General features: G+C 35.2%; 1 protein-coding gene across 1 annotated transcript in view; it reads right to left on the minus strand.

Annotated features, from left to right (window-relative positions):
• LOC145259171 (uncharacterized) overlaps window positions 1-22,501 on the minus strand; it is a 161,403-nt gene extending 138,902 nt beyond the window's left edge. Inside the window, exons 1-2 of the mRNA XM_080116913.1 lie at window positions 22,362-22,501; window positions 3,271-3,349 (exon numbers count right to left, since the gene is read on the minus strand). Of these exons, the coding sequence (XP_079973039.1) occupies window positions 3,271-3,349; window positions 22,362-22,466 (184 nt within the window). The 5' untranslated portion in view covers window positions 22,467-22,501. The remainder of the gene's footprint in view (window positions 1-3,270; window positions 3,350-22,361) is intronic.
• Between the last annotated feature and the right edge of the window lie 2,608 nt (window positions 22,502-25,109).

Raw genomic sequence — 25,109 nt, forward strand, 5'->3', positions numbered from 1 at the left:
ATAAGCTACTCTTTCTTTCTCCATCCACTTTTCTCTTCTTTTTCACATTTCTCCATATGAAGAGAATAGACTTCACTAGTAAAATAAATTGCTTTTTCTGAAGTCCACACAAATGGTGAAACAGAATATATCAACTTTGTGTGTCCTGTGTAGCTTTTTACTTTTAGCTAGACACACATGATACCTGGAGTCAAGTATAAGTCCTAGTACTCAGAAATATTATGAGAAGAGAAGACAGTTTGAATATGATTGGAAAACCACTTTGGATGCCTAGGGCCATTGTCATGTTGCTCCCTCCCCTCCAAATGCCACTGCTCCCAAACAATACCTCCTCCATTATACTGAAAGGGAAATAACAAGTTTATTGCCTTCCACAAAATGCCAAGGAATTGAAGAAAATTTTAAAGGCATTTTTTATCAACCATAAGTGTTGTTCATATGGTGTCCAGTAACCCTACCTAACAGCCGACCACCTTAAGTTTGACCATTGGGTCACATCCACCCCCAATTTCCCATCATGGAACAGCATGTAAATATAGGTTACATTTTTGGTAAGATTAGTTAAATTTTAAATCTCATTTTGATGAGATTAGTTGAATTTGAATTCAATTGTTTATTAGCTTAAATATCCATCCCAGAAATTCATAATAACTAGTTCTGTGGTGCTTTGTAAATCAATCTGTATAATTTCTAATTTCCATATATAATAATTGTAGAAATTACCAAAATACACTAGGTTTGCTCCAACAGAGGCCACATAAAAATTTATTATGTCTAGACTAGATTAGTCAGTATATTATGTAACTTTTGAATCCTAACCCTTATGCACATTTATGCGCTATATGAAAATCTTACATTCCATCCTAGGAGAAACATAATCACAACCCTAAAGATATACAATGGAACTAGCTATTATTTTTCCCTCTAAATAAAAAGTACTACTCCCACTCGACACTGGGAGGTGTTCTGCATTAGGGTCATATATGGGGTTTCACCCTAATTTTCTGGCTGATATACATATACACATACCATAATCTTTCCTTTTCCCTATTCCAAAAAATAATGATTTCTTTTTCATCACATTTCACAAAATCTCATTGACTGACAACTACACATTCATTCATTCTGGAATGAACAGAACCTCATTCAAAAAAGAATGCTCCACAGATAAACACAAACATGGCTTCCCTGATTAGATTAGGCAATCATTACAAAACATGACATCAAAACATGTTCATAAACCAATATTACTTTCCTTTCATTTACACATTAAATATACCATACATGTTAGCTTTTCATACACAGCTACAATAGCGTGAGATATATTTCGTGCATACATACTTTTCTGACACAGGCTGATAGCCACTATTTCTTCCTTTGTTTTCAAAAACTAATATTCCACAATGACATTTCACAATGATTACATGTGCTTTGTGCTATAATTTCATTTCATAAACATTGACCAACAAGAATAAACTGTTGCTTTCGTTTTATAGTAGATATACTTCTGTTTACATTACGCAATTTAGCAGTGTTCACCAACCGAGTCCCTTTCACTGAAAACATGACTCAAGTTTGTATAAGGAAGTTATTTCAAGGGGTCATCATGTCACATGTTGTGGCGCAGTCGATAAACGAGTCCACTTACTTTGCATCTCCTTTTACAACTAGCGTTGAACGTTCGATCCTGACCTCTTCAGCTAATTTTTTTTTCCTACCGCTGCTGTTATCACTATTTTTAGGGCACAGATTAATATATATTTCTGAGACACACAAATAGGCAAAAACCAAAATAATTTGTTTTTTCTTAATTAACCATAATTTTATTTACAGAAATAGCTCACTAAACATAATAAATTGTTTGGGTCTATTTTCCCACAAATTCATTTCCTTACAGGTATATAATCAATACTTCTTTCATAAATTATACAATAATTCTGTCACTTAACATTTAAAAAGGTCTACATTGTTTCAATCTTATAATTGGTCTATTTATATTGTTTGAAATAGAAACAAAATCCTGGATCTATTGTTCAACATAAAAAAAGAATTGTTTATTATTTAAAGAAACTCTTCTGTTTATACGGTATATTTTTCTGCTTGCTTAAAACTGTCAATTTCTGAAAAACCATGTACATTTTCAAATGGTAACATCCATGTAACTACAGGAATTTAGTTCCCTTTAAGTGATAGATTTAAGTTCAAGAGTTTTTTGCCACTTCAACTCCAGTCTTGCCAACAAAAATACCATGCCCTGAACAATGCCCTGAAAAATACCCTGAACCATGCTCTGCCCACCAGTCCGCACAAGCCAAACAACACTGCACCCACCCCCACTCACAAATTGGCATGTCAATTCTGAAAACCGTTCTTGGGGGTGTCTATTCCGAAAGCTGTTCTTAACACGAGTAGATTGGGGGTTGACCCACAAAAACAAACAAACTTTTTTTATGTGGGGGTGGGGTGGGGGGATGCATGCTATCACCAGGCAATGCCGATTAACGGGTCCTGCTAGTAATATAATAATATTGATTTTGATGCACGACCTGTACTGTTGTCTGCTTGTGAAACATGATCAACGAAACGTCAGAATGACAGAATCTTGGTTGGAGCACATCAGATGGAGAAAAAATTGAAAATTATTTAAATATATTATTCTGGTGTTGAAATCTAGAAAACTTTCCAAATTTTAAATTTAACACTTTTCCACATCAGTTTCCCAATCTCATTCTTCAGTGTTCTTTCTATTTAATGTAAATCTGAAATAGTTGAGTTTTTAAATGAGAAGTTGTGTCCATATTATGTATCCTAAAGACTCTTCAAAGGTCTCTGGATTTTCAGAATGGGCTTCAACCCTTTTTGTCCGTTTGCATAAAACTAAATTAAACTAAATATAGCCCACATCATCCAACTTACGCCTAGCAACTCTGTTCGGAAATTCATAATGATCAATTACTTATTGAATGCTATATGTACAATAAGTATATAAATATAATGGAAACCTTTAAAAGAGCCGATCAAATGTTTATATAAAGATACTATTTTTGAGCACCAACCCTATCATTCAAATAGTAGAACTGTCGACTATCAACTAGATTTGATTCCTGGCTCAAGATGGGTGCTAGTCTAACCGTACTGATGAGCTGTGATACAGTGAAGCAGTATATATAGATATACTTGACTTTATATAGAGATTATTTGTGTCCACCAAACTCCAATCTTATGCATAGTACTGTAAATACATGTGTGTATATCAAGAGTATTGCTTACCTATCAGTTCACTTGACCAATAAAGGTTGAAGAAAGAAGCCAAACAAAATATTAAAAATATCCAATTCATGGCAAATTTCTGAAAATTGAGAAAAAAATAATTTTATTAATTAACAACAACATGTAATGTAAATTGTTGGGTTTTTTCTTTTTTTTTTTGCATACTTTAATAAGACAAAATACATACTAAAATATACTTTATGATTTAAAAAATGTTTTTAATGTTTTAATTAGCCATAATTTATAATTAATTGAATAAATCAGTCATCTCTCTTTTCTGCTATCTACTTCATGTTGAGCCAGACATTCTCTTAATATCTCTAAACATTTAGAGAATGTTATACTCATTGCCCAACCGCCAAGAACAATAGAGTAGAAAAAAAAAACAATGGAATGCTAGAAAATGATATCAAAAGAGTAACAGGACTCACTCTGTAAGTCTTGCCTTCAGTAGCAGCACTGTAAGCAAACAGGGAAATTAGTTGCGGCAGTTCTCACTGTCTTCCTTTTTTGCATTGAAGAAATCACAGGGGAGGGTCTTTGTATCCCAAATCTTAAATATAAGGAGGGACTCAGTAGGAATTGACTGTTGGCATTACAGTTCCCAATATCATGCTGGCAAATTATTCCCTTCCACAGGGGGTGGTCCTTGCCTACTCGGGCATTAAAGTTCCTCAGTACAATGAACTTGTTGTTGGTGGTCGCTTTCTGAATGGTATGGTTGAGTTGGATGTAAAATGTAGCTTTGCCTTTATTGAATGAGGTCAGAGTTGGAGTGATGTGTATTCTGCATGATGGGAATGCAGACATTCATTAAGCACTCACTGATGGCTGTTGGAGTGAGGTTGTGCTGCTGCATGAGCTGGGACCGGATGACAAAGCCAATGCCATGTATGCACAGCTCCTCAGTGTCCTTCCCCTTCCAGAAGATGATATAACCTGTTCCAACTTCCATGACGTTGCCCTCATCAGGCAGCCCAGTCTTGCTGATGGCCACCACATCTATTAAATCAGGTAAGCAGATGAGGGATGTGCATCTTTCTGGGTGAGTAGTATTGCCATGTCTTGGAGTGTTCTAAGTAATAAGGATAAGGATATTTTTATTGTTTAAAATTTTTGCATTGTTCGGACCACAATAAAGGGATGTTCACCATCATGGTAAACTGGCCAGATGTATTGCTGTGATGTTTGTGCCACCTTTTCTAGGGGCTTCCCCAGGTGGGGTGGGTTGTGGTAGTCCTCAATAGGCCAACCATGTCACAAGTCCATCTACCAAGTTCGAGTGGCATGGCAATGTCACCAGAGAACAACCATCTTTGACCTGCTGTCTGCGTGCCAGTGTTCCAGACCTGTTCATGGTGGTAGGGCCACAGGACTTCTTCTGGGTAGTTGTCTTCTCCACCCTTTTTCACTTTTGAAACATGGACCTTACATAGAAGTGAGATAAAAATATTTTAATTACTTAGGACTTAGTCATGGCTGATCGAACAAGAGAATGCTACCCTTCGTAAATTAAATAAATGGTTCCATTAGAAATTCTGGTCAAATTCCCAAGTTCAACAAAAAGATTCTTGAGCTCAACAAAATACACTTAAAGAAGGTCAAGGGTTACATTGACCAAAATGTCATGAAAAGATAAGAACAGTAATCTGAAGAATCCAATGCTGAATGGGGATAATGAGATTCTGATACAAGTTGTTGCCGTTCCATGTGAAGGAAAGGCTGGACCTATTTTGGTTAGGAGCTACTTTATTCCACTTCCAATTAAGATCCTGACGTTTTAATCAGAGCAGAAGAAATAATTACCCCACTACGAAAAAGTACTAGGATAAAACGAACACCCACCAACTATCCTACAATCAGGAGATTAGCCTTGGTGACAGGCATAAAAAAGTGCTGCCATGTAAAATGAGAAGCGATTTCTATTTTTAAGGCAGTTGTGTGGTTTTATGCCAGTCAGATTTAGAGTTAGTAGTAGAAAAATTTAGTCAACTTCCATAAAAGTTAGAATGGCTCATAAATACGAGAAGGAGACATTTAAAATTTATATGCACAACTAATCACCCACTCTAAATCTCTGATAAACTTGTGAGATTTTCATCTATATTTTTTGCTTTGTTTTTTCCCCTATTTATCCACATGTCATTTTTACCTAAATTTGCCACGTTAACATAGACTTAATGGAGATAAGATTTATTTCCTAAGAAACAAATCAATATTTGCAAAATAAAAATAATTAAAAAATCAGAAAAATTGGTACTTCAGCAGAATTTGAACTGAACTGAGTTTTATTTTTAAACTCCAACCCTAAATTAAGTTTTAGGTTTAATTCGGAAGAAAGTCTAGTTAAATTCTGTATAAGCACTAAAAATTAATATTTGTACATGGTAAATCAGCAGCACTTTTATACCTACCACCAATCACAATCAAGAATTTCTCTCATGTTAATCAAATTAACCAATCAAATGCAACAATTTGAAATTAAAGAAATGCATCTGCCTTGAATATTGAAAAAAAAAAAAATTATTTTTATACCACCTCTGAATGTTGGCCGACTTTACATTTTTTTTCATTTCAGTTGATTTCACTTTTCAAAATAGAAATTCTTTTCTCTCCTCAGTCGGTGTAAGAGAAATCTTTCTAGACTGTGGTAATTTTTATTTTTGTCTCAACCTGGAGTGTCCTTTTTGGGGGGAGATGGATTTTCCTCACATTAACAACCAACCTTTTGCCTTACTTTTCCATCAATTTAAAAATGTGCTGAGTTGCTATTTTGTTTAGGATTTCTCGACTTAACTATTCTGCACTTTTACCTTGTACTATTTAGTTGCCTCTTCACGAGGGCAGAGTTAGACACAATGTCGGTTTTTAATGTGAGGAAAATCCTTCTCTCAAAAAGGGGCACTCTGGATTTAGACAAAAATTAAAATTGCAGCAGTCTAAAAGGATGTTCCTTCAGTGATCGGGGAGAAAAAAGGTCAAGTATCAGGACAGATACCACACTTTAATGTTAATTCTATTTGGAAAAGGCATTTTTTACAAAACTTACCCAGGTAGGTAGAAGAGTAACTTATCTTACCTTGGCATTTATTTGTGTACAATGCAACCCCAACCCCTGTATCTTGTTTTATTTTTTTTTTTTTTGTCATTTTTCAATTTTTTTCAGTAGATTATTCCTATTTACTTGCCTCTCCACGAGGGCAAAGTTAGACACAAGGCCAGTATTTATGTGGAGAAAATCCAGCTCCCAAAAAGGATCACTCTGGATAGGAACAAGAATAAAAATTGTCTCAGTCATGAAGGATTTCTACTACATTGACCAACGACAGAAAAGGTGAAGTTGGATGCTAATCTACCAGATTAGATTATAAAAAAAAAGAAAAAAAAAAAGATAATTCAATTTGTATGGGGTGTTCAATTTCTAATACTACATTCTAGTAAACTAATATCCCATATTGGAATCCATCGACAGAAACACGCACACCCTCTTATAATAAGGATTTTTCATTTATCAATGATATTAAGACTTTTATTATCCAATGTATTTTGTATTGTTTTCACTGGTTGCCATGTCAATTTTTGTAATTTACTAGAGCAGTGCTTAGGGCCCCCGTAGAACCCACAATTGCAGGGGACCCACAAGTTCCTTAGTGGCTGCAAGCCTCCAAGATATTGCAAGGCTTGTTTGCTCCACAGATCTATTGAAATGCAAAAAATAACGAAATATTTATTAGGATTGACTGGGAAATTATTATCATACTTGGCAATTTTAAATCTGTGTTTTAAATATATTTATCAACTAGTATCTCATATATTATATATATATATAAAATCTCTGATATTATGTCAGTGCAAAAATAATGTCGTTTTTTGATGTTCAACTACAAAATAATAATAAACTTTATTAATTGAAATAAGAACCATTAGAATCGACACATTTTTGCTAGCGAGAAGCAAGTTTATTTATCCCATTAGCATAGAAATTCGGAGTTCTGGAAGCAATGAAAACATTGAAGGCCGATTCAGCATCATTTTGGCTTTTGAAGCATTTTTTGCGCAGGAAGTTATCAAGATGCTTGAAAAAGTGATAATCGGTGGGCAAGAGGTCTGGTGAATATGGCAGATGAAGCAGAGTCTCGTAGCCAAATGCGTTCATCTTCTGCAGGGTCAGTTGAGCAACATACAGGTGAACATTGTCGTGAAGGAGAATTGGTCCCTTAATATTGACCAATCTCTGGCACATACATTGGAGCATTTTGTCAATTTGTCAGTAGTACTTCTCCACCGTAATTGTTTCACCCGGGTTCAAAAAGCTGCGATGGATGAGACTGGCCGCAGACAACCAAACAGTCACCATAACCTTTTTTTGGTTCAATTTTGGCTTCGGGAAGTGTTGTTATGGCGCTTCTCCAGCATCCAACCACTCTGCTGAACGTCACCAGTTGTTGTAGAGGATCCACTTCCCATTATACATCAAAATCCGTTTGAGAAATGATCCCAACATACCCCTGACCATAGAAACCAATACCATAGAAACCAATACCATAGAAACCAATACCATAGAAACCAATACCTTAGACAATGCCTTAGCTGCCACTATCAATTAGAACAGCTGCCTAATTACTTTCTTTTCCCGATCTCTTTCAAGCAACATTACTCTTCGATCGAAAAAGAAGCACATGCCATCAGTGAAGCAGTGTCGGTTCCGCCTTTAAACTTGTTACAGATCAACACTCCGTAGATTTCATGTATAACCTAAAGCCTCAAGCAAAATAAAGAATGAGAAAGTAGAACGCTGAAGAATCAAACTACCAGCCCTCACATTTGATGTAATATACCGTCCTAGGAACAATAATGCAGCCACAGACATACTTTCTCAAGCAGTTTGCTTCTCAACTAATTCAACCAGTCTATGCGAGCTACACATTTTATTGTGCCATCTCAGCATCACACGAATGTCTCACTCTGCATATCTGTGTATCCGCCCTTACTCTATGGTCAGGTAGATTAAATACCAAGTTATGGAAAATGATATCACTGGCATCGAAGTTGCAAAGACTGTTGATTTCTCATTGGGAATCAGTTTTGTGCTTTACATGCCATTCGTTCGCTATTGTATACTGCCACTAATGCTACACGAATGAATATTCCAGTACAATTGGAAATCAAGATTTGCTACCTCTCTTCGCTTTTGAATCGAGGTCCAGTCCCGATGAAATGTAATGTATAGTCATCTAAGTATGAATCTTTCGTCGATGAAGTCAAATTGCTAGAATGCAACCCTCAATATGCAGATGTTGGACTTCCAACTGGAAGAGAGGAAACAGTGTTAGTGCATCAACGCCTCAAAACCACAAGATATAGCACCTAATACTAATGACTGTTATCAAACCGGAGACTCCATCTCTACAACAAGATGCCTCATTTGAATTGGGTGCATCTGAAGAGCCTTGTGAAACCTCACAAGCTGATACAATACTTGAAAAGAACCTACTTGAACTCATTCTTATACAACAGCTTATCCATCCCTATCATCTTAAACTAGAGATACTTGAACCTTTGTGACCCCCTGAACTCTCTCCACTTATCAATGCCTGAAGGTCATTCAAGGATAAGGGTTAATAAATGTAACAGTTCTAAGAAAGAAACTTTGTTCATGGAATCTGCATTTAGATTTAGACACAGATAAAAAGTGGAGGAATTCGTTGGTAGTGGTTGTATCTAGTCAAGTGTTTTGTGAAAGTTTAACAAAGAGATTGAAGATCAGATGAGCATTTGCCATGAAAATAATGATAGAACAGAGACAGGTTCACAATGTCTCGTCTGTTGGAAAGCGGTTGCAGGGAAGAGAAAAAAAGAAAAGGGCATCACCTGCTAGATTTCGAAACCGGTTTTGAACTGTATCAAGGCAGGAATAGAAACATCGTGCAGCTCCTGCCCAGATATGGCAACAGTACTCCATTTTAGGATGTATTTGACTCTCATACACTTAGAGGATTGCATCAGCAATGAGATATCTGCTGGAGCAATAGAATGATCCAACAATTTTTCCAGCAATCTTGGCAACAGATTTGATGTAGGTGTTCTATTAAAGATCAAGAGTGAAGGTCAGTTCTAGAAGCTTGTCAAGATATGGTGCTTTCCCAAGACGAAAACCATTTATTTCAATTGGGGTCAGATGGGATTTGAAGCGATTACGATGAAAAGAGAAAAACTTGGTTTTAGATGTATTAAAATTAACCAGCCACCTTTTCCCCCATTACACTACATACTCAAGATCAGAAGAGAAAGAATCAGAAAGATCTTTGTCATTGCCAGCCTCTGAAGTGTTACCATAGATTGTAGTGTCAACTGAATAAATGTCTATGAATGATCTAAGAATGTAATTTGGGAAATCATTGATGAAGATCAGGAAGAGAGTTGGGCTCAGGATGGAATCTTGAGAGAGCTTCTGATTTCTGCTCATTTATGATTACTCTTATAAGTCTATCAGAGAGAAAGGATTTAATAATTGAGAGGACATTTCCAGCTATTCTGTAACTGGCGATCTTGTGAAGTAGACCTTTATACCATACCCTGGATAAGTCAAGAGTTATTGCTCTAGAAATGAAGCACCTAACAAGAGATTCACTAAACTTGTGTGATATTACAGCACATCTGCTGTAGATCTAGCAGAACAGAAACTATATTGCATGTCACTGAGTAGGTTATTTTTGCCAAGGTGGTTGACCACTTCTCCATTTATCACAGATTCCAGCAACTTACTCATGACATACAAAAAACTGATTGGTCTGTACTGAGACAGATAACCGATTTCCATAATTTTTAAAATCGGAGCAGACTGATGAAGTTTTCCAGGATGTTAGGAAGCATTTCTCCTTAAGACAACACTTAAACAGCTTTTTAAGTACGGGAGCTATTACTTCTTGGAACTTTTTGAGTACTATGATTGGAATTCTACCAGGGCCAGTTGCTTTACTGAAATCAAGGTTTCTGATAAGCGTGGCAACATCACGGACAGATATTTGTATGTCAGCCACAAGAGGAAATGGCTGCAAAGGGTAGAATTTGCTGCAAAGTTCTTGGCAAAGAGTTTTCCTTTGTCAGATGCTGACGAAATTACCTCAAGTCCATTGATGATGGTTGGGATAGAGGACACGTTTCTATTTAAGACCCTATTTATTATTCGCCAAAACCAAGCCGCTGCACAGTTACTTTAAACTTGAAGTACTGAGCATAAGAATCTCTTGCATTCTTCATTTCTCTTTGACAATGGGTGCTAGCAGTCCTAAGATTGACTTTAGTTTCATAACATCTATTTCATTGAAAGCAATGGAAATAGTGGTTTCTGTATGCAATGGTAGCAGCACATTCTGGCTGTTAGGCTTTTATTGGAATTTCTTGAAGGATATCAAGGAGTATATACCAACAATTTACCATTCTGTCAGGTCTTATACTAAAGAGGACACATTTTTTTTTTAAACATGAATATCTGATATAAATGTTCAGGAGTTATCCCAATCAGCTATAGAGTATCTATATTTAGTACAATGGAAATGTACATCTGAGAACTTATTAAATTTTGTTTTTATCTAACTGAGTGATCGGAAGATTTCAATGAAGACAGAATGGAAGAAGTTCTGAGAAAACGGTCAAGGAAACTTGCATACTGCCCGTCAGTATCAAGCATATGGATGGGTTTGTGACCAATTTGCGTTAGGTCATAAGCAATGGATAAACCATGACAATCCCTCCCCCTCATCATCCATCTTGTTTGAGTGGGCTAGCCATTCAACATTGTGAACATGGAAGAAGTGAATGTTAGCCGAGGGATGGGTAGACAGAATGTGGTCAATTTTCTCAGAGATACTCTCAATGATAGTAACTCCGCTGTTATGGGGTCGATAGAGGGCAAATATGAACACGGTGCTGTGAGTCAGTGTAACTTTGAAGCACATATAGAGCAATTTAGGATCTTCTCTAAAGATGTCTAGACCACATGCAAACCCATCTCTTATGTAGGCACATATTCTATGCCCATAACAATTGGGGGGGGGGGGTCAGATTTTGATGTCAAGTTTGAGTATCCTTTAATCACAGACTTATCTTGGGAAACAGTCAGTCCAATGCCAGCTTTGCACAAGAAGAATATGGATTTCAGCCTCCAAAAGACTGGAACGCTGACCCCTGATGTTGAAGAAGAGGTGGCATGGTAGGGAGGAGGTGAGGTTACAGTAAGAGTTGGATTTCTTGTATTATTTTTGCAGACTATGTAAACTGTTATAAGGGACATAATTACGGATAGCACCGGATACAAAACGGTGTATAAAAGAGCGTCTTGAATTGCCTTGGAGTCAGTTCAGTGGTACACACTAGCCCGACCGTCTCGCGTCTTACACTCTCCAAGTGTAGTCAGGATTAACCAAGCTCCCAGGACGAGCGTTCCGCTCACACACGTTAAGTTACCTTTTTCCTTTACCTTCATTTACGCGTATATCAACTTCAAGGCGAGCAGCCATTTTGTATTGTGTATAATTTCGAAGTACGAATAAACCTTTTTGTTACGCATTCAACTCGGCGTATTTTGTCATGTTATTATATACCATCAAAACGGGATATAACATAAACGAAAAACAGTAACCTCACCCATAAATATGGCATGAAGAGGCCCCACCAGAAACTACTGCATGGTCCAGAATCCATTCACCAAATGGCAATACAGCAGCCCTAGTACTTTGCACCTGCTGATAGGATAGCCCTCTGGAGGTTAATCTAAGGTTCCAGTCCCTGGTTATCAGGCGAATAATGTCAGCTCAGGTAAAACAGTTACCTCCAGCACCCTTATGAGTGACATAGTCATAAGGATAGAAATAGAAAGAGAAAATAAGGGCATCTCAAGTGACAGCTTCTCTTTTAAAAAAGAAAAACTAAATATTGTACTTAATATAGGTATGACCATAATAAAGGCGGAAATTTCGACTCACATAAACAAAATAATAACTGTAAGCTTGTTGGGTTTTCTCGAGGCCAGAACTTTCTAGACGGGACTCAGCTAATGGACCACTGTGTGTGTGTATACTTTCCGTTCTGTTGTAGCACAAGGTAATATTTAACGATGAAAAAAGTTAATGTAATTAAGAAAGTGAAAAAATTAATGTAATTAAGTGAAAAAATTAATGTAATTAAGTGAAAAAATTAATGTAATTAAGTGAAAAAATTAATGTAATTAAGTGAAAAAATTAATTTAATAAAGAAAGTGAAAATATTAATGTAATTAAGTGAAAAAATTAATGTAATTAAGTGAAAAAATTAATGTTATAAAGTGAAAAAATTAATGTTATAAAGTGAAAAAATTAATGTTATAAAGTGAAAAAATTAATGTAATTAACAAAGTGAAAAAATTAATGTAATTAAGTGAAAAATTAATGTAATTAAGAAAGTGAAAAAATTAATGTAATTAAGTGAAAAAATTAATGTAATTAAGTGAAAAAATTAATCTAATTAAGTGAAAAAATTAATCTAATTAAGAAAGTGAAAAAATTAATGTTATAAAGTGAAAAAATTAATGTTATAAAGTGAAAAAATTAATGTAATTAACAAAGTGAAAAAATTAATGTAATTAAGTGAAAAAATTAATGTAATTAAGAAAGTGAAAAAATTAATGTAATTAAGTGAAAAAATTAATGTAATTAAGTGAAAAAATTAATCTAATTAAGTGAAAAAATTAATCTAAGAAAGTGAAAAAATTAATGTTATAAAGTAAAAAAAAATAATGTAATAAAGAAAGTGAAAAAATTAATGTAATTAAGAAAGTGAAAAAATTAATGTAATTAACAAAGTGAAAAATTAATGTAATTAACAAAGTGAAAAATTAATGTAATTAACAAAGTGAAAAAATTAATGTAATTAACAAAGTGAAAAAATTAATGTAATTAACAAAGTGAAAAAATTAATGTAATTAACAAAGTGAAAAAATTAATGTAATTAACAAAGTGAAAAAATTAATGTAATTAACAAAGTGAAAAAATTAATGTAATTAACAAATTAAAAAAATTAATGTAATTAACAAAGTGAAAAAATTAATGTAATTAACAAAGTGAAAAAATTAATGTAAGAAAGTGAAAAAATTAATGTAATTAAGTGAAAAAATTAATGTAATTAAGTGAAAAAATTAATGTAATTAAGAAAGTGAAAAAATTAATGTAATTAACAAAGTGAAAAAATTAATGTAATTAAGTGAAAAAATTAATGTAATTAAGTGAAAAAATTAATGTAATTAAGTGAAAAAATTAATGTAATTAAGAAAGTGACAAAATTAATGTAATTAAGAATGTGAAAATATTAATGTAATTAAGAAAGTGAAAAAATTAATGTAATTAAGAATGTGAAAATATTAATGTAATTAAGAATGTGAAAATATTAATGTAATTAAGAAAGTGAAAAAATTAATGTAATTAAGAAAGTGAAAAAATTAATGTAATTAAGAAAGTGAAAAAATTAATGTAATTAAGAAAGTGAAAAAATTAATGTAATTAAGAAAGTGAAAAAATTAATGTAATTAAGAATGTGAAAAAATTAATGTAATTAAGAAAGTGAAAAAATTAATGTAATAAAGAAAGTGAAAATATTAATGTAATTAAGTGAAAAAATTAATGTAATTAAGTGAAAAAATTAATGTAATTAAGTGAAAAAATTAATGTAATTAAGAAAGTGAAAAAATTAATGTAATTAAGAAAGTGAAAAAATTAATGTAATTAAGAAAGTGAAAAAATTAATGTAATTAAGAATGTGAAAAAATTAATGTAATTAAGAATGTGAAAAAATTAATGTAATTAAGAAAGTGAAAAAATTAATGTAATAAAGAAAGTGAAAAAATTAATGTAATTAAGTGAAAAAATTAATGTAATTAAGTGAAAAAATTAATGTAATTAAGAAAGTGAAAAAAAAGATTATCCGTTTCAATATCAGGAAGCAGAAAAATATCCAGAGGGGTTGATGGAGGGGCCTTTCAGCCTTGAAGCCGAAAAATGTTTTGGGGGCCATGTTTTGACCCTTTTGGCTTTTTTTTTTTACGGTTTTTTCCTAAATGGGAAACAAGATGGTCGCCAGCAAATGCGATATTTGTTCTTAGAATACTCAAAAACTTATGTAAGTCAACAATTCAAAGGTGAATGCTGAGGGGTCGGTAAACTAAAAAAATACTTTTTTTTGTTGTTTTTTTGATATGGTAGTGCTCAATCGATAATACGCTGAAAAAAATTGAAGACGAAAAGAAAAACAACATAAGAGTAGTGTGCGTATTTTCGTCGAGTCGTCCCAATACGAGGAATCGACTCACTAGAATGTTCTATTAGAAACTGATCACCCTTTACAGATATTTAAATATTTATCATTATTTTATTTATTTTGCGTCAATCTGATAGGTCAGTATCCAATCGATAACAATACACTAAAAAAAATGAAAAAAAGACTAAAGAAAAAAACTTACAAGGGATGTGTGCATTGTACAAGTCCAGCTTTGTTGTATATTTATTTGGTAAATTTTTACCTGGTTTCAACTTTAACATTTTCCTTTAAAATGACGACTTTAACAAATATTTTCAAATATGCTGAAAACGAATATTGCATTTAAATTTTCCGCAAACCAGTAGTTTTCCAGATATTAAGCAATGTCATTTCTTATGATACTGCTGATGGCTATCTTGGTACGCGCAAGCGCGTTCGTGTGTGGAAACGCAACCGCAAGAAACGACACGCACATAACAAATCGAGTTTCACAATTTTATTCGTTTTCAGCATACCTAAAAAAACCTGTAAAAGTTGTCGTTTTAAACGAAAAGTGTTAAGTTGTGAGAAATTCCATATACAGTAACCATCTTTCTTTCTGTTCAGCCGCCCACGCATTAGTGAACGGCCGTCATTGATTTTAATTTGAATGTGTCAGATGATTTGCTTGGCATGCTTTTTGTATCATGTTTCCTTTTTCAGTCAACACAGAACTCGTCATGGGGATAGACTCAAATCCAGCAGCTCCCACTGGAGGGAGCTAAGACAATTCCTTCATGAACACCAAACAGTTGGTGAATGAGGGACCACATCTCTACAAGCAGAGACAACTTATCCTGCTGAAGCTATCCAAATTAAGGATGACATTCAAGAACTGTTCTTCATGTATATTTACCAAATATTGGATCTTATCTCAATTCATCTTGAGTCCCAAGTGGCTCACATTATGCCTAATTATAGGCGCCAACATTCCCACCGAGTTTACCATGAACATCATGGTTCCTTTTCGAAGGAACAATGAACTAACATTCCGACAATAGGAATTCATACTAAAGGCTCCCAGCACGTGGAGGCAAATCGGGCCAACATTTTGCAAAAGGACTATACCAGAACCAAATAAACTTTCATTGCTGTTACTTGTGAATAAATTTTGAGTTTGAAAAATATGGCTTTTGTATTTGTGGATTCTTTTGCTTCCGCCGGGAGGAAATTGGGATGTGAGAAATAATTTCTTACAAGTTTACCCTTTTTTTAAGACTTGCCTTGAAAAAGTCTTACCATTAAAAATTGAATGCACACGCACGAAAACAAATATGGCGACTAGTGAAAACAATAGATTGGAAAATATCATTGCCCTTAAATAAATTCCATGATTTTTACTGGTCGCCACGTTTGTTTCTGCACATGCGTACATTTATATTTTGCGTAAATAAATGCAGTTTTTCATATATATATTTTTATACTTATTCGCTAGGTAAATGTCTGAACATTCTTGTAAAAATAAACTTTATTCAATTTTATTCTTTAGAAAAAATAATTCATGAGTACGTCAAACACAAATTTATCAAACAAAGTTTAAGAAAAAAAAGGAAGTCAACTTCATACCCCATGTATAATTTGAATTTTTTTAAAATTATAAACGCTGTTTTTCCTATATATTTTTATGCTTATTTGCTAGGTAAATGTCTAAACATTCTTGTAAAAATAAACTTTATTCGATTTTATTCTTTAGAAAAAATAATTCATGAGTACGTCAGAGATTTATCAAAAACATTAGTTTTGTTTTAAAATCGAAATCATTGACTTCAACTCCGTTGTTGGATATTAAAAATAGTAAACACCATTTTCAATATATAATTTCATGTTTATTCGCGAGATAAAAGTGTAAAAATAAGTTGTTTTTTTTTCTTGAGAGGGGTTTCCTGGCTAGTTAAAAGGTCTCTAGATGCGTCGTGTGACCCGTGTTACTTGGATCCGGAGGGAAGACTATGTGTTTTGGATGCTACCATAAAGGGTAGGGCATTACGTCTTATTGGGGTTTATGCGCCCAATAGCCATTCTGAGCTGGCTGGTTTTTTTCGGCGGATCGAGCAGTTCATAGATGTTTCCAGAACGGTTATCTTAGCGGGAGACTGGAACGCCGTCCTGGATCCCGAGTTAGATCGATTTGGGTTAACATCTAGGGGAACTAACAGAGATCGGGATGCTGTTTTATTTCGTGAATTTGTGGATAAGTTTGATCTTATCGACAAATTCCGAAATGAAAAGCCCCGTGACTTAGTGTGGACTTGGACAGGTAGAGGCGGCTCCGATTCGATACAGCTCTCGAGCTATATCGACCGGTTCTTAGTTAGGCGAGTCGACGTAGGAGTATTGAATTGTCCAAGTTTCCACAACATAGTTTACTCGGATCACAGACTTGTTCGTGTACGGGTAAACTTAGATAGAGACCTAAGCCTAGATTAGCCGGTTACTGGAAGCTCAACACGTCGTTGTTCGATGTGAAGGGCTTCCGTGACGAGCTATTACTAACCCTACAGCGGGAATTGACGGGGGCAATTATTGGGAATAAGTGGTGGGTAAAAGTTAAGGAAGCCATTAGGTCCTTTGCTGCTGATTTTAGCAAAAGACTCAAACTAGATTCTAGGGCAGCTAAAGTGACACTAGAGTCTAGACTAGATCGGGCGGTGGAGGAGGGGGATAGTGCTAGCGTTAATATAATTAGGGCTCGGCTTGCCTCCCTTGCTGAAAAGGAGCACCAAGCCTTAGTGATTAGGGCTAGGTTAAAAAGAATGCCCCAGGAAGCAACAAACATGGCCGCTGAACTGCGTGCAGAGGAGCTTAGGCAAGCGGCTGATAGGCACATCGCTCGTGTCACATTGCCGGACGGGCGTACCGTGACCACAAACCAGGGTGTGCTGGAGGTGTTTAGATCCCATTTCCAGGAGCTTTTTTCCATGGAACCCGGTCTGTCATTAGAACAGTTTGACACCTATTTGGCTGACTTTTCTCGTCTTTCGACGACCGAAGCGGCTAAGTGCGAAGGTGGCATAACGGAGGATGAAGTCATTGAAGCCTTAAAGCGGGTCGGCCTTAATAAGTCACCGGGGATCGATGGTCTTCCCTACGAAGTGTATTTGAGGTTGTCGCACATCTTTGTCCCCTTACTGACGGTTTTGTTTAACTCATGGTTTAGGAACGGCTCAATCCCCAAGTACTTTACCATGGGTGTGATAAAGCTTGTTCGTAAAAGCAAAGATGGAGGGGATGGGTTAGGTAATTTCAGGCCCTTAACGATGCTTAACGCTGAGTTAAAGATTTTGGCCAAGATTCTCGCAAATCGTCTGCAGCTTGTCCTGGCTCGTCTTATTAGCCCCGAGCAAACGTGTGCCGTGAAGGGCAGGACAATCCAGGATAACTTGCACTCGATACGCCTGATGATAGAAAAAGTCGACACTGAGGCCACGCTGATCAATTTAGATCAGTCCAAAGCCTTCGATAGGGTTGACCATCGGTACTTGGGGACTGTTTTATCGGCGGCCGGTTTTGGCCCGCAATTTCGCTCTTGGGTTCATCTTCTCTATGCTAACCCCGCGGTGATGGTAGAAGTAAATGGGAAGAGGTCGAGACCCTTCAGTTTGTCACGTTCCATTCGTCAAGGGTGCCCGTTATCACCCATGCTATATGTGCTTGCGATCGAGCCATTTTTGCGCAGGCTAAGGGTGAATCCGGTCCTACACGGAATCACTTTGCCAGGTGTGGATGCCCAGGCGAAGTACTCCGCCTATGCCTACGACGTAACTGTGCTTGTAACGAGCAGTGCTGAGATTAGTTTCGTCGGTGTAGAAATCAGATTGTATGAAACGGTAACAGGGGCCAAAATTAACTGCGACAAGTCTTCGGGTTTGCGCATTGGTGCCTGGAGGGGTATGCCCCTTCAGGGGCCCTTTAGTTGGAGCGATGGGCCTTGCAAGATACTCGGCGTCTGGTTTGGTCCTGACCTCCAGCTGGAGAAAAATTGGTCGGAGGTTCTGAAAGCGGTACGGCCTGCAGCTTCACGGTGGATCAGTAGAAACCTTTCATTAAAGGGGCGAGCGGAGGTGTGTAATACCCACATCTATCCAATCGCTATTTATCGTTTATCAGTGCTTCCAATCCCGTCAGATACACTGCTATATTTGCAGAGGGCTCTTTTCAACTTCTTATGGCTTGGAAGGGCCCCTAAGGTCTGTCGCGATGTCTGCTACCTACATCCTTCTGAAGGCGGTTTAGGTATGCCAAACGTGGAGATTCGGCTATACACGCTACGGCTCTACTACTTAGATCGAATGTGCACACAAGATAGGGAAAACGGTGGCCTCTGGATGGAGGACACTAAGAAAGCCTTCCCGGCTTTGAGAGGGGTGCACTACTCCGAGGGGGAGGCACACAGGTTGCCCCGAGGTGAATATCCCTTCTATCGCGAGTGCCGGCGCGCACTGAAGTCCCTCTTAAGAGTGAAGGAAAGCCTCTCTAACACTCTGCTGTTGTCCCGAAAGGCATTATATCGGGTTTTAGTGAGGGGATCTGTAACGGATGTCATCGGTGGGAGGCTCCATTTGACGAAGGAGCAGCTCCGCTCAATCTGGCCTTGGGCGCCTGGGTCAGGATGCCTCACTAACGACGAGGCTTCCTTGACCTGGCTGGTAATTCGGGATGCTCTCTGGGTCGGTAAGAGACTCCACTCAGCTGGCTTGGTGGACTCGCCTATTTGTAAACGGTGCGGCGATGAGGACGAGACTTTATGTCACGCCTTCGTTTATTGTCGCATCGTGACGCCGCTGATTGAGTTTGTTACAGGTCTCATGGTCCGCATACTAAACGCATCCTCATTAACTTTGGTTCCTATTAATGTCTGTAGCAATTGGGCTCCGACAACGGATAGGCTCAGAAAAGATTTGTGTTTGACCTTGCTAGCTGTGATGAGAGGTGTTATCTGGAACACACGTATGAAAGTGGTCTATGGTTCTGAGGACTTTGCTCCCCTCGACCTTATACGACTCTTCCGTCATTATTTGAAGGATCGTATCAAGGCCGAGAGAGTTAGACTCTCTCCGTCAGACTTTGTTGAAAGGTGGGTGTCAGTTGCGCGTGTGTGTCGGGTGAGAGAAGCAAGTCTTGACTGGTTCTTGGATGTTCCTTAGGAAAAAGAATTTTGGGTGACAGGAACGAACGTCAGCCCTGACTCGTTTTTAGTCCAGAGTAGGTCACGATATAGGCAAGAGTAGGACCATTATTTAGGCTTCTTTGTTCATAACCTAGCTAGTGTGTGATAGCGATCATTAGGCCCCTTTTAAGTTTGTCCCTGTATTTTTTTTTTTTTTTTTTAACCCCACTCCCCTCCCCAATTAGGTGACAGGTCGCTTGATTCGCCAGAGATGCGGGTGCGGGTTCCCTTTCGAAGTTTTCGTAAGAGGTGTTTTAAATGAAGCGTTCGGACCCGCATCACCCTTTCGACTGGCGAATCGGTGTATCTGCCATAGTTTAACAACGGGGGGGTCTTTTGTTACTAACATTGTAAATATTTCATTTGTATTTTGTATATAAAATTTTTATCTTCCCAAACCCCCCTTTCTTAAGGGTTTTAATTAGGTTATCATGGTATGATGTTCTTATGGTGATTGATGAAGGATGTATACGCTGATGGATGTATAGTATGAATGTGGTATTATGGTGTAAGTAGAGTGAAAGTAGGAACTAGTTAGGTTAGATTAGTTAGCACTAGTCAGAGAAGACCGTCCTTTCCCCTCCCCCATCTTCGGCCTTGTGCCAAATTTTTCTGAATTTTTATTTGTAAATTTTCTGAAAATAAATACCTTATTTTTCACCCCCATCTTTACAATCGGTTCACACCGTGTCTGTAGTTGTTCCTTTTCTTTTTTTCTTCTTCTCTTATTTACAATTGGGACACCGTCTTGGTAGTTCCTTTGTTTTTTCTTTTCTCAATCAATTATTGTATTGATAAAGAATTATTACGGGACCACAAGGACTAATACCTGAGGTCGCAACCGACGGCATCTGTTGCAAGATGTAAGACGTTCTTTTTCTCTTTCTCTCTCAGCCAGTTGTCATTGATGTGTTAGGATAAATTTCTTAGCCTCAGACCTTAGTCCTTGATTATACCTTTTTTATGGCATCCTATTAAGAAGTCGCTATAGTGTAAAGTCGACTTTAAATTTCACGTAAACATTCCGATTGATTAAAACGTAAGTTTGTATTTTTTTAAGTGTTAATTTTTTCAATAATTATAAATTGTTTCCTTTCCACTTTGAATTCTGTATAGATATTAATAAATAATAGTGTTAACATTTTTTTTTCAATGAATAAATTGTCAGTATAATCAATGAATTTAAGATTATTTTAACTACAACAGAACACCAACCAATAAAAGCTGTTTTTTATAGGTTTTATAGGTTATAAACTAGACAAAATACTATTAAAACCCACCGAATATGTCACAATAACATATATTGAGCGAATTTCTAACAGTATTTTGTCTAGTTTATTATTTATAATACCTTTTTCCAAACTTACCGTGTTAAAGAGAGAGTCGGGCGCGATTTTGAATTTTCCAATACCTCGGTAAACACTGTATGCTTTTCGAACTGAATAAACATGTTACATTGAATAAAAACACGAAAAATATATCCAGTTTGGTAGAAAAGTAACTTATCTTGCCTTTGATAACATTTATTTGTTATATATTTGTTTTTTGACAACTTTTTCGAATCTATGTGTACAGTAATACAATCTCTAATACTAGCTTTTCTTCCTAAAAATCGAACATTTTGCTCGGTATCATAAATTGTTTTTCGATGTAAAAAAAAAAAAAAAAAAAATACTATTTGAAGTTAAGTGAAATTTTTTTTCAGAGAACTTCGTTCCATAACGAATCCATACAATTTAAACATTTTTTTCGATATTTTCATTTTTTAATGTCTTGACTAAACTGTACAAGTACCTGATAATTCAGTACTATTGGTTTCACTTCAAATTCAACATTTCAATTTTCGGGGTTTGTATTACTGTACACATAGATTCGAAAAAGTTGTCAAAAACAAATATATAACAAATAAATGTTATCAAAGGCAAGATAAATTACTTTTCTACCAAACTGGATATAATTTTCGTGTTTTTATTCAATTTAACATGTTTATTCAGCTCGAAAAACACGCAGTGTTTACAGATGTATTGGAAAATTCAAAATGGCGCCCAACTATCTCTTTAACACGGTAAGTTCAGGAAAAGGTGTTGTAAATAATAAACTAGACAAAATACTGTTAGAAATTCGCTCAATATATATTACCATGACATAAGTTGACATATATTCGCTGTTTTTAATAGTGTTTTGTCTAATTTATTATTTATAACACCTTTTCCCAAACTTACCATGTTAAAGAGAGAGTCAGACGCCATCTTGAATTTTCCAATACATCGGTAAACACTGCATATTTTTCGAACTGAATAAACATGTTACATTGAATAAAAAAAAAAAAATATCCAGTTTGGTAGAAAAGTAACTTATCTTGTCTTTGATAACATTTATTTGTTATATATTTGTTTTTTGACAACTTTTTCGAATCTATGTGCACAGTAATACAAACCCTTATTATTAATTTAAAACTGCACCAGTTTTAAAATAACCCTCGTATCGCCTAAACGTGGCAGTTGTACTTTATTCTGCAATATTACTGATTACGTGACTTTAGTGGAACGGCCTTCTTTTTACGTAGGTTATACTCGGATAGATTAATATACATATTTACCTTTTGGGTACTGGTCGCGGTAAGAGTTCCCTGCCGAACACCCTCCCAAAACAATGATGTCTCCCGTTTCTCGCGCAGCCGCAAAGGACATGTTTTAGTTGCCATAGTAACAACACTTTATCGACATTGTTTTACTGTTTAAAGACATTACTACACATTTATTAATAATATCTCACTTTTATCGACTTTTTAAATGACAACGTTAATGTTTATGAATATTGAAATAAAACATTACTACACATTTATTAATATCTTTTTTTTTCTTTACTGTTTATGTGTCAATTTTATCGACTTTTTTTTTTTTTACTGTTTATGTGTCAATTTTATCGACTTTTTCTTTTCTTATATTGAATATTGAAATAGAAGACATTACTACACATTTATTAATAATATCTTTTTTTTTTTTTTACTGTTTTACTGTTTGTGTCACTTTTATCGACTTTTTCTTTTATGAAACTTATCGGCGGTTCTTGAAATTTACTTACCACAAAACTTGTCGGCGGTTCTTGAAATTTACTTACCACAAAATGATGATAGAATAATAAATTTACTTACGTTTAATCAATGTTATTTTCTTTTTTAAATAGCATTTTTTTTTTTAAATGACGACGTTTTTACTGTTTATGAATATTAAAAGAAAAATAATTACTAAACATTTATTAATAAGAAAATGGGTGCTACTGCTAGTGCACTTATGATCCGCGCTATATTTTAAATCGTATTTCTAAGCTTAAAGTTTAATGTTTTTTTATTCAATTGTAAGGTTAAAGTAGAGAATAGGTACAAAACACCCTCCTCGTGTTAAGAATGGCTTTTTAAATAATAACGATGTCGATAAAAGTGTTGTTACTATGGCAAAACGTAAGTAAATTTATTATTCTATCATCATTTTGTGGTAAGTAAATTTCAAGAACCGCCGACAAGTTTTTGTGGTAAGTAAATTTCAAGAACCGCCGATAAGTTTCATAAAAGAAAAAGTCGATAAAAGTGACACAAACAGTAAAACAGTAAAAAAAAAAAAAAAGATATTATTAATAAATGTGTAGTAATGTCTTCTATTTCAATATTCAATATAAGAAAAGAAAAAGTCGATAAAATTGACACATAAACAGTAAAAAAAAAAAAAGTCGATAAAATTGACACATAAACAGTAAAGAAAAAAAAAGATATTAATAAATGTGTAGTAATGTTTTATTTCAATATTCATAAACATTAACGTTGTCATTTAAAAAGTCGATAAAAGTGATTAAAAGTGAGATATTATTAATAAATGTGTAGTAATGTCTTTAAACAGTAAAACAATGTCGATAAAAAGTGTTGTTACTATGGCAACTAAAACATGTCCTTTGCGGCTGCGCGAGAAACGGGAGACATCATTGTTTTTGGAGGGTGTTCGGCAGGGAACTCTTACCGCGACCAGTACCACCTTTTGTTTTATTTTATTTTTTTTTTTCCACTTTTTTTGTGATAAGTAGTAAGATTGTACATCTAAAATTTAAAACAATAGGTTTAAGACTCCTAAAAATCATACTAGAATTGATCGTTGCAAGTTACACTCTACTGGAGGTTGAAGGTTCAATCCTCAGCAGCAGGGGAGACTAAAAACACAATTCTGGCGGAATGAGAGCATGCTATCCCTCTGTGCATTAAATAAATGGTTAGGTAAATTTACCCGTATCACCTTAACAATCGCCTTTAAAATGACGACTTTTATAGATTTTTGGGCATGCTGAAAAAAAATGGTACTAGTGCAGAGAATGATCCAGACGTAAATACTAACATTTAAAAAGCCATTTTTAACATGGGGAGGGGAGGGTGTTTTGTACCTATTCTATACTTCAACCTTACAATTGAATATTTAAAAAAAACCTTAAAACTTTAATTAAACTTGGAAATATGATTTTAAAAAATAGCGCGGATCAGTGGCACTCTCTGCACTAGCACCGAAAAAATTTACCTTACATTCAATTTCAGAGTACGTTTTGTTTATTAAATTGTTAGGTGAATAATGGGTTTATAAACAATAACGTTATTATTTCAGCACGGTCCGTAAATTACAGAAATATAAATATGTAAACAAATAAATAAAACTTGTTTATCATGTATCAATTTGGATTGCGTTATTTTTCGGTATTATTATACAAACACCGTGACAGCGTTAGGGTTAGGGTTAGGGGTAGGGTTAATTCGCTGTCACGGTGTTTGTATAGTTTTACCTATTTTTCTTGGACGGGGAAACCCCTAAACGAATTCGCGAATTTATTTTGTTAATTAATACTAACTATATTTTCCTACTAACAAGATGGCAGTTACATGGTGTTCGACCTTTTTCTTTAATGTGCAGTTTTTATACTTCAAAAAAGTCGACTAAAGTTTACGAAGCGAGCATAAACACACGTGATTAACTAATAACTAAACAAAACGCATAATAAATAAATAAATAAATAAATAATTATTTGTAACTGAAAAAAAAGATAAAAATAAAATTCGACATCCAATACCAGATTGCGACAATCCTGCAAACATTGCATATAAGTTTATTGTTGTTGTTGTTTTTTAAACTAAAGCAAGTGCTCGTTTGTAGGGGGGGGTAAAGATGGTGTCAACAAGAATTCTCTACGCCCGTTTTGAGAGAAAGTACTTTGCTACTTTTAACATAAAACATGGCATATTAGACGACAAAGAGTATAACCCAATAACCATATAAATACAACAAGGATAATTTAAAATAAACATCTTACCTTCGCG

The sequence above is a fragment of the Euprymna scolopes genome, chromosome 34 (genome assembly GCF_053919585.1).
Source record: "Euprymna scolopes isolate OS-2025 chromosome 34, ASM5391958v1, whole genome shotgun sequence".
Lineage (NCBI taxonomy): Eukaryota > Metazoa > Mollusca > Cephalopoda > Sepiida > Sepiolidae > Euprymna > Euprymna scolopes.